The sequence below is a fragment of the Lolium perenne genome, chromosome 1 (genome assembly GCF_019359855.2).
Source record: "Lolium perenne isolate Kyuss_39 chromosome 1, Kyuss_2.0, whole genome shotgun sequence".
Classification (NCBI taxonomy): domain Eukaryota; kingdom Viridiplantae; phylum Streptophyta; class Magnoliopsida; order Poales; family Poaceae; genus Lolium; species Lolium perenne.
In genome coordinates, this window is record NC_067244.2 from 203,097,677 (window position 1) to 203,114,511 (window position 16,835).

Consider the following 16,835-nt stretch of genomic DNA (forward strand, 5'->3'; position numbering starts at 1 on the left):
TGGCAATGGGGATGTACAACTTTCCTGAATAATATGTATCTAGAGACTTTAGACATGTTTACAGTGTGTTCACTCATTTCAGTCCACATTCAAATACTCCTCTAAAACATCTGATAGTTCGAAACGGGTGGAGTACTACAGAGCTTAACACTGCACAGTGCGGATGTTGGGTTGAAAACAGGAAGGCAGGATTTGCACTCCTATAGCTACTAGAATGTTAGGTCAGACAGTAAAACACACTTCCAGCCGCTGCGGATGTAGGATGTAGTAGACATGTAACAGGGACCAACCCTAGGACAGACAACAAACATCAGAACTATATCGGGCCAAGATGACAATGAGATACATTCACCTAATTGTACACGGGTTGATTCATCTGTTCAACGGAGCGCATTATGAAAGAAGGAAATCAAGAACGCATTATTAACGACCAGTACAGATGATGGACAAGGAGCACAACGTATCACATACATGGGTGAAATCAATTGAAACTAGGGCAGACAGGTCCCTTCGACAGGCCAAGGCGAACCTCCATCCCATGGTGCATGTCCGGTATACGGAGGCTATCAGAGTCTTGGGGCACTGCAAAGTAACGAAGGAATCAAGAATATATTAATGGATAAGACATTTCTAGCAATGTAGAAAAGAGTTAGTTACAATTGCAGCGATAAAAGTGAAGCAGAAAGCTAAAGCAGAATTCATAGTGGTATAAGCACACATGACAGCATGCGCCTAAGCAAGCTAGTTAAACATCGGGGCGACAGAAGTGAAGCAACAAAGGTAAAGCATAATTTATAGTGGTATAAGCACATATGACACGATGTGAGTTGGTTAAACTTCAGGGCACAAGCTTAGATCACCTGAAACGACAAAATTGTGAAACATGGCTTTTTATTGTTAAATAGATTCCTTTAGAAACCATTTGAGTACCATTAGCTACTTACCATGTAGATACATTTGCATTTCATAATATATGGTTACCATCACCTCTGGGTATATCCTACAGCACAAACTTTATACTACTTGCCTGTCAAAGAAAAAGAAAAACTCTAGACTACAGGCAAATCTTGATTTTCTAGAAATAAGTCCTTCAAAGATAACATCAGGTTACAAAGAATTGCTCGGGTGCATTCGACTGTGAGCAAAAAAACTACTCCCAATATAAAGCTAGAGAGAGTTTAGAGATAACAGTCGTCCCTAACTCGGCCAAAGCAGTTCATATACTAGCAAGTTCTTGCAAAAATACTTGCACAAAACAGTGGAACAGCAGGTAAGAGGATTGATAGAGAACAAAAGGATAACGGTCCTTACTGTTAAGATAATCTTCAAATCCGAAATCATCCAAGGAACCTGTCATTGCCTCATATCCTAGCAAAGATGATGGTAATGCACCTGGGGGCCTTTGGAACCTGGCAATAAATAATTCCATCAGACAAACATTTTTTAGCACATCACCTATTTAAACTTCCAAAAAAAATTGGAGACAAGTGCTCAGGGTATTCAAAAGAAAGGTCAAAATAAGATAAGTGCATCCTTAGCCTTTGTCTTTGAATTGTTGTACTTATTGTTTGTCACGGGAAAATTTGAATAAGAAAAACCTCAAGATATGCTTGTGCATTAAAATAGAGCAAGAGATCAAGGCATTCCAAGTAACCCCAAACTGTATCTTAAATATTATCGTAGGGTAGCAGCCGTTGGATTTTATGTATGAAAATGCTCTTGAAATTTAGATACAGTCAACCAGGTATCTTGAATACTGTTGTATGCAACAGTCATAGACTGAAATAATCCACTGACATGAGCAAGCATACAATTTTCGGTACAAGCAACCGTGCAGCACAAGAACAAATGGAGTGCCTAGTAGTAAGTACTTATATGGTGCAAGGAAAATAACAACGTAGTGCAAACAAACTATTTACAAAACAGAGCTAATGATAACCATCCTTTCTCGAGCTTGTAAGGATAAAAAAAAAAAACTAGCTGCAAAACTAAGGTAACTTCTGTCTAATCTATTCCTTTTTTTCAATAGTAGGACATGAGTTTCTAGTTATCGAAATACTCTTGATCAAGCCCCAAATGAACTTGCTTAGAACGTTCTAATTTGTCTACGGATGCAGTACTGACTAGACATTTTATTAGATAAGTAAGTTCTGAGAGTTCAGTAAGTGGTGTTGCTGCCAGACCCACATCCTGATTACAACTCTGTACTAAATCAGCAACAACTAATATGGAACGGAGTAGTAAGTACTTACTACTAGTGCAAAACAGAGCTAATGATAACCATCCTTTGTCGAGCTTGTACAGATAAAAAAACTAGCTGCAAAACTAAGGTAACTTCTGCCTAATCTATTCCTTTTTCAGTATTAGGACATGAGTTTTTAGTTATCCGAAATACTCTTGATTAAGCCCCAAATTAACTTGCGGCGAACGTTCTAATTGGTCTACGGATGCAGTACTGACTAGACATTTTTTAGATAATTAGATAAGTAAGTTCTGAGAGTTCAGGAAGTGGTGTTGCAGCCAGACCACATCCTGATTACAACTCTGTACTAAATCAGCAACAACTAATATGGAACGGAGTAGTAAGTACTTACTACTAGTGCAAAACAGAGCTAATGATAACCATCCTTTGTGGAGCTTGTACGGATAAAAAAAATTAGCTTCAAAACTAAGGTAACTTTGGTCTAATCTATTCCCTTTTTTCAGTACTAGGACATGGGTTCCTAGTTATGCAAAATATTCTTGATTAAACCCCAAATTAATTGTTTACTTGAGCTACTGAACTTTCTGAGAACGTTATAATTGGTCTACCGATGCAGTACTGACTATACATTTTTTTAGATAACTAGATAAGTTCTGACAGTTCAAAAGTGGTGTTGCAGCCAGACCACATCCTGATTACATCGCTCCAAGTTCTAATCAGTACAAGCCCGTTTATGCCAATATAACTTTCCGGGAGGGGGGAAAGGAGGGGAGGGGAGGGGGAAGGAGGGGCGACGAGCGAAGCACTACCTGGAGAGGATTTGGGCGTCGAGATCCTTGCGGATGTTGAAGGCGGATCCGTAGATGGACTCCGTCCCGAACTTCTTCTTGTCGTCCCAGAACTTGCTCTCCTGCGCGCGCGCCCGTCAACACGGATTTTTCAGCGCTACGGTTTGACGAAAAAACGAACGGGGGTAGATCGGAGAGGGAGGGGGGAGGGCGGCGGTTACCGATTGGATGGTGGCCTGGAGCGGGTGCGGCGGCGCGAGGTCGCCCCTGACGCTGTCGTTGACGCCGAAGCGGAGCACGTCGTGGCTCTCGCCGAACCCCTTCTTCGCCATCCCGCCGTTCGCCATCGCCGCTTTTTCCTCTGTTCGGATTTCTTACTTTGTGAAGAAGAAAGGGTGGGGCTTGCGGTACTGGCTCTTGCGAGGTGGGGCTCGTCTTCTAGGATTTTAGTTGTGTCCGAGTCGTCGTCCTCTCGTTGGGCCGGCCCAACAGCTACTGCTACTCGCTGTTTTTTAAAACAACCTCCTTTATTCATGTTGATGATATCATTTTCTGTTAATAAGGTCTTACATACTCCAGCAGCTGCTTATTGGACAGCTACCAAAAGAATGTTGAGATATGTTCAAGTCACTATGAAGGTTGGCCTTACCTTTCAGAAGTCATCCTCTATTTTCCTTAGTGTTTTTTTAGATGCAGATTGGGCAGATTGTATTGAGGATATTGAGATCAAGAAAAACAAGTTACACTGTCTCGATCAAACACTGAAGCTAAATACAAAGCCTTGGTTGATGTTGTAGCTGAAGTAATATGATTGAAGCTTTACTTGATGACCTTGGTGTTCAAATAAAGGACAAACCTTGCTTATGGTGTGATAATTTACGTGCAAACCATTTGTTAGCAAATCACATTGAGATTGATATGTTCCTGTCCACTAACGGACTCACATTAATAAAATAAAAATCATAGTTTACATAATAAAACAAGCTCATAAATAATTTACGAAGGTATGAATCACATAAAACTAGGCCCCTCCTTTGAGCATCCACATATGACCCACCAGATCGTCTTGCAGTTGGTGATGAGTAGTTGTGTCTCGGATTTCCTGACGCATGGTAAGGAAGGCAACTAACGCAGGTGGCAGCTGACCACAAACTTCCGCAGGAGGACCCTATCGGTGCCATGGTTGAAGTACTAGATGTTTCCCGCTCACCCTCAATAATCATGTGTGCAATATCACGCAGGCGGTCATCACATCCATCATCTGATCTTTCAACCATGTAAGAGCTGGAAACCGGACAATAGAAAATTGAGCTTGGAGCACACCAAATACCCGCTCAACATTCTTCCTGCAAGCCTCATCGCACTGAGCAAACGAAGCTTTTTTTCTTCAGAGTAGGGCCTGAGATTGTCTTCACAAATGTTGACTATCTTGGATGGATCTCATCCACTAGGTATTATCCCTTGGTGTACTTGAGGCTATTGATCAAGTAGTTCACCGAAGGAGAATGACCTTCAACAAGCTTGGATAACACATTGAAAGACTACGACGGAGGATCTACGGCCGGTGGGTAGCGAGGTGGGTGCGGGGTGTGTTTGCTTAGCGGCCCTGCCTTTTCGACAGTGAGAAGCGGTGGAGGCGGGGAGGGGAGGTGTTGGCGAGGGTGGGCATGAAAGGGGTGAAATAGGGTTTTGCCCCTCTCTCACCAACAACGCTGGCCCACGCCTCTTTTAGCTTCATCTGGCACCCCCGGTTGCCCCCCACCCCCCCCCCCCCCCCCCACACACACACACCCATATTGGGTGTGGCCTCAGAGCGCCGGATGTCAAAACGACCTTTTCCGGCCAATAACTAACTTTGGGAGGTCGACAGGGCCAGGTTTTTTTGCTCCCATGCCCCAAAGCCATTTGAGGAGCCAAGTGGAGATGCTCTTATAGTTCTTTTTTTTCTATCACAAAATTTATCTCCAAAATTTAAACTAAAATTTGCAAAATGAACTACAAGTGGGATTTCGTCGGGATCCCACTTACGACATCGGTATTTTTCCTCTGCCGATATTTCCAAGGTCTCGCCAGAAACCTCCGGCACCCTACCGGTATAAGAACACATGCCGATATTTACTGGTATTTGATAATTTTCTGAAAAATTAAATGGTTTTGGTAAAATTTGGACCAGTTTTAACATTATGAATAGTTTTAACATTAGGAATTGTTAGTTCTCATTAGACTGAAAACTAAGCTAGCGCTTAGTAGACTCCTGCAACATCGGATTTGCATCGTGATTCGTGGACTTGAGTTGAAAGTTGGGTTGCAACTGAGATTTTTTTTAGTTGCAAATGAGGTTGCAACTACGAAAAATACCTCCAAGCCGTTAAAAACTTGCTTTTCTTCCACCAAGTGTGTGTTCATTGGCTATATTCCTCATCATAAAAGAGTCAAATTCCTAGATGCTAAAACTTGTGAGTTTATATCTGTAGAGACGTTGTCTTTGATGAAAATGACTTTCATTTTGCCTCTTTACATCCGAACGCTGGTTCGCGACTTTGCAGTGATCACTACGGGAAAACAAGACGTTGTCGTGCGGCACTTTGCACGGCAAAGGCCGCTATACGCACGGCAAAGGTTTTGCCGTGCGTGCACGCACGGCAAAGGCTGTCCGGCAAAGAAAGCGCCGGCAAAGCCAACGTTGCCGTGCGCGTTGCCGATCTGCACGGCAAAGACCATTGCCGTGCGTCCTAGTCTCTGCCGTGTGTGCGATTCTTTGCCGTGCGGCAGAGCTTTGCCGTGCGTCCTCACCTTTGTCGTGCGCGGTAGCGTTGCCGTGCGGCGCTTCCTTTGCCGTGTGTGGCAACATTGCCGTGCGCGAACTCTGTGCCGTGAAGCTGGCTTTGCCGTGCGGCAGCAGGCCAGCCCGCACGGCAAAGGCCTTGCCAGCAGACCCTCCAGGAGCTCCCAGGAGCACAGGCTTGCGCCACGTGGCCCCTTTGCCGTGCGTGTGCACACGGCAAAGTGACCAAAAGTCCTTTGCCGTGTGCACACACACGGCAAAGAGCCTGATTTTTTCTATGGGCCTATGCTATGTGTCAAAGTGTGGTGCAAGGTGTGATTCACCAAATGGTGCATGACATGGATCCCCGGTCTGACATTCCTCAACTTCGGGCGATAACACTTAACAGATACCTGGACGTGTACGGTGAAGTGTCCCGCCGCGGGTATATCGGGGGCTAGACTGTGCCAAAGGGTGCCACACATGGTTTTCCATATGTCCATGGACTAAACAAACCTAAACCTATGAAAAGGTATATTGGTGGAACCTCGCGCGGAGAAATCTAGGGGAAGACCATCCGGGGCTCACAGACAGCCGTTTTTAGGGGGGAATGACCCCCGGAGCACCGGAATGCCACCAAAACTTGCAACTGGACCTAAAACCTAACCCTAACAAACCTAAAAGAATGAAAAAGTACATTGTGCACCCTCGCGCGGAGAAATCTACGGGGGTAGACCCGACGTCCCGCTGTTTTTGCGGGAAGGAGGGGGACGACCGCCGGAGCACCGGAACCCTGATATATATGGGGGATGAACATGGAGAGTAATTTTGTATTGCACATTGTCTAATAAATAGTCATCAAAAAGAAAAACTAATTAACAAAATAAATATAAGTATTAGATGAAATAAAATAATTAGAAAAACAAATAAAATGGTTGTTGGCGCACGGCAAAGAATGGAACGCACGGCAAAGGAGACTTTGCCGTGCACCATTCCTGGCCTCACGGCAAAGGGAGCAGCACGGCAACGTCCAGGCCCTTTACCGTGCATCCTTTCTTTGCCGTGCGGTGTGGAGGATCTTTGCCGTCCTCGCTTCTTTGCCGTGCGCTTCTGGAGGGCTTTGTCGTGCGCTAACGCGTTGCCGTGAGGCACTTCTAACTTTGCCGTGCGTCGATACTTTGCCGTGCGCCACCATAAAACTTTGCCGTGCTTTACCTCTTTGCCGTGCGTCCCTCTCGCGCCGCACGGCAAAGAAATCTTTGCCGTGCATTGCCTCACGGCAATGAAAGGCTGCACGGCAGCGCCTGATTTTCCCGTAGTGGATATCCTTCTTCTTTTGCCTTCAAATAGTTGGGAGACACGCATTGATGATCATATGTCTTTGCATATTAGAGCAGATGTTACTACTAATGGCCAGGTTCCTAGAACATGTTGTGCTTGCAAAATACTGCTGATATCTAGAGCAAGATAAGAAACTCTATTAGTTCATGGGATATCGTCCTCTCGCACTCACGCATCACAGTCCGCTTAAAGCTGATTCGATCTCTAGCTAGCAGCTAGGCAGCTGCTGATCTACTTTCCAGTTGAAACGCTTTTATTTAATAGCCCTGTAAAATAAACAATCTCAACGTGCAGTTTTCCTAGCGATCGATTAGAATTGCACCAGCTGTATAGGTAGGCAGCAAAATCTCGACGGATCTTCTGTTTTGGATGAAACGATCCTTGGTAGGATCTATATATACATTCAGAGCTGTACGCACCCATCGTTTAAACTTTCAATGGAATTATGGAAACCTCCGGGTGCGGATGGCCTGTCGTCTCGGCTCTCGATCAACTTGTTTGACGGAGGCAGTTGCCAGGCGATCGATGCTTGCAGCCTGGCATGTATACGCTACAGCTTATGAGGCATCCAGGCTCCGTAGAGTCGTAGACTAATGATTGGGGAGCAAAGGAAACATGGCAACTGGCTTTCCTCAACACTCAACAGTAACAGCAACTGTCGTAAAGGAAGCTGAAGGGAAAGCTGGGGCAGAATTTTGGGAATTTCTTTCACAACAGTGAAAGGCTACATATATTCCAAAGCTGCGTGCTTTGGCTCTGTTTTCTGGTTTGCTTTTTCGGTAGTAGAGTATAGATAGTAAGAGCATCACTAGTAGTACCCTTAAATCCTCAGACCCTCATAAATAACCGTTTTTCTACGGGTTGAAATGAAAAAAACGCAAAGATTAGAACCCCTAAACTCCTAAACCCCTAAATAATTTTGAGGGTTGGACCCCAGGTTGCCCTCCCAACCTTTAAAAGTGAGGGTTGGAGAGGGGAAACAACCCCAACCCCTATTCCGCCACTGTGGGAAATAACCGTTTTTTACGGGTTTGAGGGTTCTAGTATTTGCCCCTATTTTTCGACCCTTATAAGTGCTAAAAAATGTCAATTCTCAACCCTTAGACTGGTTTGAGGATTTAAGGGTTTGGGGGTACTACTAGTGATGCTCTAACGGTGAGATGCTACGTCTGATAGATGGAGCTGACCTATTTTCACTCTAGAAGAGATCGAGATGGCGATGCGATGCTACTTTTCGTTGCCTCTGCCCTCGCTGACTTTCGAATTGAAGCTAGTATTATTCTGCATTTGCATGCATTGTCTTGTTCAGTCCATTGTGTTTATCACGGAAAGTCATTGTCTTGTTTCACGTGAGAGAGCCTGTATGTGTCTTCCACAATCACAAGGGTAGTAGTGGACATCTCTATGAAAAAACAGAATTGTTTTAATCCTGAGGATTGATGATGCAAATACGCATGCGGTGCATAGGTCAATGTGACAATACAATAATGCTAGAGTTACGGACGTGCTGGGCATACACGATCTTTATGGACTGATGTGTACGTATGTGGTTGGTTCTGTTTGGAATTCACTCCTAAAAAAGCCGATCACGATCTCATGTTTTGCCTACGTGATGTGAGTCCGTAGGTTGATTCCATAAGAGGTGTCCGTAGGTGTAGCATTGTTGATGATAATAAGTGTCTAATTGTCTACTCGTGGCTCTTAGAATCTTGCTTGGGGAGATAGTGATAACATCAAGTAATTCTATTGTATATCTAGGCAGATAAAATCATAAAATTGGGTTTTTCTTGGTCGAGCCTCCCATCCGCCCCCTGACCTCACGAAGATTGTGAATTATGGCGTCCCTATCTAACAGCATCAAGGGGCACACCTTTTTTTAATCCTGAGGAAGATGAAGTGCAAGCCACTTGCTTATCTTTCCCAGAAAAAAAAATCGCCGAAGGAATGGAAAAAAACAATAAGTTTTGTTGCTCTTGCAGACCTGTAAATGTGCTTCTGCTGCACAGATTCGTCACTAGCACCAGATGACTTTTTGCGGTGTGTGTGCTCACGGAAACGGACTGATGTATTTTATTTTTTTGGTATGTATGGTTGGCAGTGTTAGAAGTATAATACGTAGAGATATTGGAGTATTCTAGAGTTAGAGATATAGTCGGTTTAAACTTAGCACAACTTGTCTTGTACTCCAATAACCTCCCTTTGTACTCCTATATAAACCCCTCACCAGGGTCCGGATCAATACAACAAAATATTAGGGTTTTATATTTTCTATAGGCAGTTCTCTCGTTATAGTATCTGTTTGCTTGCATGATGCTGCCACTATACATGGTACCACTAGAGGTAACATCAGTTTTGTTAAGGTACGGAATTTCCAAGTTCTACCCACATATGAGATTCAAGATGGTGTACACATGAGACAGCATGAATTTGCCAACGTTTAACTCTTTCCAACAATTATTTGTGCGGCAATAGATTCAAACCCGAAGTCATTTCTAAATACAGATCCGATGACTTCAGTTTTGAGCCACGTAATTCATGACACTGTTACTCCTTGGTTAAATATAAATCTTGGCGTCTTCTTTTATATTTGTGGACGGATTGGTAAAATATGTTGTTGTCTTCTTCTTAAAACTTAAATCCAACTTGATTGATCCAGCGAGTAGGGTGTCTCTCCAGTCATACTCGCTGTAACCTTATCTAACATTCAAAAATTGTTTCACTTTATCGTAGGCGGCAGAGAAGACGTTAGTTCATTGTTATGCTCGTCGGTTTGTATGGTCACACTTGCCAAGATCGAGGTGTGAGCTAGAAAACATGTGAATGAACAACCTTATTATGACCTCAACTGGACAATGTTCAGAAACAATCTCAATAAAATCTGTAGCAGTTGGAAGCAAATCATCAAACGCTGACATAGCAGCTCCAGCAGAGAAACCTACATTCATCATAATATCAATGACCACCATGCCATCACATTTACCGACTACTAACCGGTTGCATCTGGCTGAAGCAGCTAGAGCAAGAAGAGCCCTGGCAAAGCGCCATGCCTTCTACAGAAAAATCATTCGAGGCATGTGCCGCTGCTGCCGATCCTGCTGGAGATTGTACCTGTTTGTCATCTGCTACTTGGTGGCGCCCTATCCATGAATGTGCCTATATATAATCACAGGACCAAATTTTGTTGGAACTAACACTTCGGACATCAAGGCCATAAGAACAGTTAGTCTACATTACATAACAGAAAAACAAGATAAGGACAAATGAATTAAGGAATGGTGGTACATAACTTCATTTATGCTATTTGCGCCTTTCATGTTCTACGACATGATTCATCATACTTGGCTAGCAGTATATATCAGTTTGCTTACCAAACTGAAGCCATATAAGTGCGAGGAAACAGGAACTTACTGGAGGTCCATCACCAAAGCAAAGCTAGTAGACAATCATAGGCTTTGAGCTTCAGAAATCATATAAAAGCGAGATCATGCAGAAATGCATGGACAGATAGATATGACACTGCATGCTTCGCCATCCACCTGCTTAGCAGCATCCTGAAGCCTCCTCAGATTGGCACAACTTCTCGCGGTATGATGCAATGTAAATGTCCTTTCTGATCCTCACAGTACCTGCAAAGGAAACAATTCGATTTATTCAGAAAAAAAAAGGTGGAACTAAATGGTTTTGAATGCACTATACAAACAAATCACATAACAAAGGACAATACTCAAGTAATAATATCCCATCGTTTACTGTTGTACCTACAAACCGATTATGTATTACACATCTGATGTGGGCATCACTTGTATACACATTCCATATACTATAATTTATGCTGAGTACTATAGTTCAAATTGACACAGGAATTCAAATGAAGCCAGCGGTCGACAGCCACTGGGAGCAACATATGGAGTGTGAGGAGTTTTACCAATCAGTATGTTTTTTGCTGATCCATGCCAGCTACTAAAAATGGGTATTTGAAATCGGAATGATACGAAATGTCAGCTACTATATTGTTAAGAACACAAACTGTAGCTAGCAACTGAAGTGATGGTTATCCACGTGCAAATAGTCTACTCTATCCATATGCGTACTGATATATAGGAATTGGCTAGAATCTGGGCGGAGTTTCAGCTGCACAAATAAGACTAGTAAAATTGGGAGCTGAGTCAAACAAAATGCAGTAGGCTTACCTCCTACAACCTCACATCTACTCCCTCCGGTCTCTTTTAATTGACTCGGATTTAGTACAATTTTGTACTAAATTTGAGTCAATTAAAAAAGACCGGAGGGAGTAGTATATTTAGATTAGTACTTGGTGAAGATGCAGCAATAGCTACTTCATAATCTACTATCATGTCGTTCGTCAGTCTCAAATGGAAGATGTGTGATTTTCCTGTGTACAAAACCCAAGGCAGTCGTACAAGTGATGAACATGAAAGAAAGGAAATAATCTTTCATGCTCTAGTAGCTCTACACCATTAGCATCATTTTTTAAAAAGAATGGCATTTTCCTTACAGAAAAAAAAAATCAGTTTCTCTACAGAGAATGGTGATTTTCCAATCTAACATTGCACCTAAGGTGATACAATAGCAATACAATAAAAGACAGCCAGCTCAAGTAGACTTGAATTATGTTCCCTTTATCTATTCAGTTTATTTCCAACATCTAAAATATGAGAATGCTTAACTGCTGCTACGGTTGAGAACAAAATATTTGCAGAACATTGTCTCTTGGAAAAAGGAATAGGAAAGAATCAGCAGTTTTACAATGAATCATACTCTGTCCTATAATTGCACATATCTTTCACGACATGGGAGGGGACTTGAGATTTAATTTTGCTGGCAGAATGCACCTACTAGTTTGAGCCTTTATATATCTCCTGGAACATTCATTGGCAGCCCACCAGGTTCAGCTCATGTTGGCGGCTGCACATGAGTGGCAAGGGGTGGGTGCTAAGTTTAGTCCCACGTGAAAAGTTGTTGTCATATGTAGTTTTCTGAACAGATACAGTTTCACATATGCAAGAACTGAATGGTAGGAAGATATGATATGATTAATTCACGCCATATCCATTGGTTTCTGATGATTAACGACAGATGTAAATGAAAGACTAGTTCATCTTTGATAATGTTTTAGTCTCATATAGATATAGGTTACATTTCGAAACTTAATAAGTTTTCCAGCAAAAGTAAGGTCAGCTACAAGATTTAGAAACAAAGATAATCTTAGAAGAACAAGCGAAAGGAAATCAAAACATGAAAAAATACATATAACCAAGAGGAATAAACTTCGAAGCATGATTCAATTATTAAACAGTGAACTGCAATTTTACTACTAACTGAAATATGATAGAAAAAGAAGAAGATGGAACATGCTAGATAAAATTCAGCATGAAAGTAAATCACACTAATATTTTATGGAGAAGTCATGGTTATAACAGAGAATTGGTCCATTCATACATCAGATTTCCGTGATCTTAAGCGGAAGTCTGAAACCCCAAATACACTTTCTTCTCTACCGTACCGAATGAGACATCAATGTTAGGCAAAGAACACCCAAACAGGAATTACCAGCTTACTGCTCAGGGAGGAAACTTTGTTGTGGCATTCACCACTACCAACTTTGATAGCCCGTTCTGGGTTCATGTAAATCTGAAGTTAGTCGGCCCTTCTCCTCTGCAAGCGGCCGCATAGTCTTGAGCGAGGTGTGGGGCAGCATCCTTGTGACGGTAAATGAATTTCTCCAGAAATACCTTCTCGCTCGCCACAAATGTACTGAAGTAATCCCGCTTGCAGTCTAGCAATCCATTATCCTTGAGAAACTTTACAGTGTAGTACCGGGGCCTGAGCCGGCCCTTGAGGCTAAGACTGAGCATTGCGGGCCGACGAGCAATGTAGTCCGGTTCCAGCCCCACCTCAGAGATAAGGAATTCCGATTTGCTCCGCATCGTGTCCTTGGACATTGTGAGCAGCATTGGCAACAGCGGTGCCTACCTCAGCATCGGACCACCTGAACGCGGTCTTCAGTTGCTCCAATTTGACAGCAATCGTCTCCTCGCTGCGGAACGCGACAGCCTGCAGCGCAAGCCTGAACATCCGAGAGCCGCGGGGCACACCTACAGCTTCAGCGCGCACCGCCATGGCCCGGACTTGCTCTGGTTTGGTGCCAAGTAGCCATGGCACAGCGAGGCACAGCGAGGCAATGCCAATAGCATCTATCCCGCACTCGTGCAGGAACGCAACATTGGGCTTGACCACCTTCTGGAGGCTTCTTCTGAGGAGATCGGAGCCGAACTTCAACGCTCGGCTGAGGTTCTGGTAGGAGCCGAAAAGGTGCAGGCAGTAGGGTAGGTTGGAGCCGATGGATCTGGTGCGGAAGCTGAAGGGGGCGAGCGAGACGAGGCGCGCGATCTGAGTATGTGAGAGGCCGATTCCGGTGAGGTCGATAAGGGTAGAGGCCAGCGTTCTGTCTACGCTGGCGCAGAGGAACTTGGGGTCCTTGGGAAAGAAGTCTAGATAACCCCCCTAACTATTGGGTTTGGGATGCTAAACCCCCCTAAGTTTGGATTGGGGCACTTAACCCCCCTATGTATGAAATACCAGGCAAATTGCCCCCTCCAGCTAGTGATGGTGGTTTTGTTAGCTGTTTTCGTCCACCTGGACAATGGTTTTATCCAGCGTCGGCTCGACCAGAGCAAATAACCCCTATCTTGCGCACCGTCGACCTCCACTTTACCACGCGGCTGTCTCCGGCCAGTCCGGCCACTGCCGGCTCGCCATGGACCTCTGGTGAGCTAGCGCCTCGTTCCCGCCCATCTCCCCTTCTTCTCCGCCTCGCAGATGTCATCTCCGTCCCAGACCCGAGCGTGCACGCCATGACCACCATGCCAAGCTCGGCGTACGAGCATCCGCGGTTGTTGTGCACAAGCACCGCGCACGAGCGCGTCCGCATATCGTCCCATCACTCCAGCATCTCGAGCACACGGGCGCGCCTCCTGTTTTGGGTCGCCATCACCGGATTAATTCTCCACTGTTTTCTACCGCGGGTGAGCTTCTCTGTTTTCCGTCGTGCTCCCCGCCGCCTCCTTTCTCTTTTCCTTACATCACCAGACCAGCCGACCAAGGCATCCATGCTTTCAGCCAGCAAAATCACAGCGATCCATCACCTCACTCACGCACTGAGCAGCACCACAACTCCCCATCGTTGTCGTGTTCCCTTGATCCGTGCACAGATCGAACCAGCCGGCCGTGCCCTGCTTTCCTTGGTCCACGACAGGACGCCGCCTACCAGGCTACCACCCTGTGCTGCGCGCGCTCGCCCGCAGCACCAGCATCGGCCGTCCGCTCGAGCCGCTCCAGCGCCACACCCAGCGCGCCCGATTACCCCGGCCCCGCCGGTCTCCTGCCGCCTTCGTTTTTCTGCAGTGACAGGCCGATCCAGTAGTTCAGTGCCCCTGCCCGCCTTGGGTCCCTTGCGCGCATACAGAGCGGCCACTCCCACCCAGGCCCCAACTACAGCGCCACCGAGCTGCCTCCAGCGCCATGCATCCGCCAGCCACTAGGCCGACGAACTTCTTGCCCCACCCGTTCTTGTCGCGGCTGCTCTCGAGTACGAAGCGCTCGGCCTTGCACCCCGGCCAGGATCACCACGCCGTGTTGGACGTTGACGACGAGCCACATGGTGTCCGTGCCGCGTTTGTCGCCCGTCAGGCAGCCGAGGAAGCAGCTCCCGCAGTGGTGCCCCTCCGACAAGTTTTGAGTAACGACGTCAACAGGCAGCCGGAGCGCCTCGCGTCCACGAACACCCGGAGCCCGTGCTTGCGCAAACTCCCCTGCAGGATGTCCCGTTGCGTGTGGATGCTGGCCCATTGTGACCATTAAGCGCCAACATGGCTCAAACCACTATCCACGTCAGCAATACCGCCCAGCTAAACCACTCTCATCATGCAAGGGGGTCAATTAGCTGGTATTGCATAGTTAGGGGGGTTAAGTGTCCCATTTTAAACTTAGGGGGGTTTAGCATCCCAAACCCAATAGTTAGGGGGGTTATTTGGACTTCTTTCGGGTCCTTGGCGACCACGGCGGCGATGTCGGCTCTGGACAGGCCGAGGCCGGCGAGGAAGGCGAGGACTGCGTCGGGCTTGGTGGGGGACATGAGGTGGGAGAGCTTGGTGGAAGCCTTGAGGGCTTGCGCTCGGGTGAGGCCGCAGGTGGCGACGAGGTAGTCCTCGACGGCGAACGAGGGGCTTGGGGAGGCAGCAGGCGCGGCCGCTGAGAGCAGTCGGTGGAGAGGGGAGACGGGAGAGGTGGCGGGAGATGAGAGGAGACGGGTGAGGATGCAGCTTTGCAGGCGGAGCATGGCGGCGTGGCGGCGCCGGCGGCAAGCGCTGTAGAAAGGGGAATCGAGCTCTGTACAGAGATGGGCCTTCGTCGTCAAATTTCAGTGTTTTGGCACCCGGGAGCATATGCTCCCGGTTTTTAAATTTTATTTTAAATAGACTTTTAAAATGTTGAAAAGTTCGGACATAAAATTTAATAGGTATATCTCGAAGTTCTACACGTTCACAAAGTGGTTCCACGAAAACCCGACATTTTTACTGTCGTGTGTAAAAAGACAAATTTTTGTGCAAAAAAAAGGCAGTGTGCGTGACGTTTTTTTGTCTTTTTCACAGAAACCATAAAAAATGTTGGTTTTTTGCAAAACTTGATGGACGTACGTAGAATATCGATACGTAAGCGCGGAAATTTTTGTTCGAATTTTTTTGACATTTCAAAATATTATTCCGGTGGCAGGAGCATATGCTCTTATGTCTTTTGTGCCGAATTGAGTTTCTGTTTCTTTCTTTCTTCCTTCCTTTCTTTCTTTATTAATTGACAGAAAAAAATCGTTGTTCTAAAAAAAAAAAAAAAAAAAAAAAAGAGGAGGCAGAACCAACTTAATGTTGTATCTTCCAAAAATGGCCGGCGTCGGTCGAGCAGCAGCATCCACCATGCCGCCGGAGTTGTTGCTCCGATTCTAGATGCCGACAAGTAGCCAGATGGGTACCTTCTACGATGCACGTTTGGCGGTGGCAGTCTTGAAACTCCCAATTCTACCATATGATCCATACAAGATACAACCATAGACCAACGGGTAATCGCCCATCAACACCGAATGCGTGCACCGCGGCTGAATGCTCTCTAAGGGCATTCCAACCGAGCGACCCAAACGGACGCGCTGGGCCGTCCGTTTTAGACCGTTTGGGTGGTCGAACGGACACCCAGACAGCGGCCCGCGTCCGCGTGTCCGTTTGGATCGCACGCTGCGCCCAACACGCGGACGCAACATATATGTGAAGAAAATCAAAAACAAAGGAAAAATTTAAACCTAAACAAAATTTCATTAAACATAGGCCTGTACATATGCCCTATTTTGGGCAAATTTAAACTACCAAAAGAAGCCCTCTATATGGCTTAAATTTAAAGTAAAAACCCTGCTAGGGTTTGGTCGCGGCGGCGGCCGCCGGTGCGCCGCCTAGGCCGTGTGGGCGTCGTTGGCGTCGGCGTCGACGACGTCCCCGGGCGGCGAGGCACTGTTGTGGCTCGACCGCGCCGGGGACTCCGGCCACGGAGACCACGGGGCCTCCTCCCGGGGTGAGTGGGGGTCGGAGCCCGCGCCGCTGCTCCGCCGCGGCGACACGGAGCTGCGCCTCCCTCTCCGGCCAGGCTTGGCGCTTGGCCCGCTGGAGCCTCCCCTGCT

The 16,835-nt window shown here is 46.0% G+C and overlaps 1 protein-coding gene, 1 long non-coding RNA gene and 1 pseudogene across 2 annotated transcripts; 1 reads left to right on the forward strand and 2 right to left on the reverse strand.

Annotated features, from left to right (window-relative positions):
• Window positions 1-299: 299 nt before the first annotated feature.
• On the reverse strand, window positions 300-3,413 carry LOC127319702 (cyclin-B1-2). Its single transcript, XM_051349673.2, has 4 exons — window positions 3,213-3,413; window positions 3,013-3,113; window positions 1,312-1,409; window positions 300-582 (listed from the first exon to the last, which is right to left on the reverse strand). Exons 1-4 carry the CDS (start codon window positions 3,336-3,338, stop codon window positions 482-484), a joined length of 426 nt encoding a protein of 141 aa, XP_051205633.1. The 5' UTR covers window positions 3,339-3,413; the 3' UTR covers window positions 300-481.
• A 5,500-nt stretch (window positions 3,414-8,913) lies between these two features.
• Window positions 8,914-9,508, forward strand: LOC139835027 (uncharacterized). The gene is made up of 2 exons (XR_011750730.1): window positions 8,914-9,190; window positions 9,371-9,508. It is a non-coding gene; the product is annotated as an uncharacterized lncRNA (long non-coding RNA).
• A 2,956-nt stretch (window positions 9,509-12,464) lies between these two features.
• On the reverse strand, window positions 12,465-15,516 carry LOC127319711 (uncharacterized; annotated as a pseudogene).
• Window positions 15,517-16,835: the final 1,319 nt, after the last annotated feature.

What these genes read in the sequence shown, in the direction of transcription:
- LOC127319702 (XM_051349673.2), bottom strand. Translation starts at nt 3,338, where the DNA reads ATGGCGAACGGCGGGATGGCGAAGAAGGGGTTCGGCGAGAGCCACGAC. An exon ending in TCCAGGCCACCATCCAATCG is followed by an intron (nt 3,114 to 3,212) that starts GTAACCGCCGCC and finishes GCGCGCGCGCAG; the next exon opens with GAGAGCAAGTTCTGGGACGA. An exon ending in GACGCCCAAATCCTCTCCAG is followed by an intron (nt 1,410 to 3,012) that starts GTAGTGCTTCGC and finishes ATTTATTGCCAG; the next exon opens with GTTCCAAAGGCCCCCAGGTG.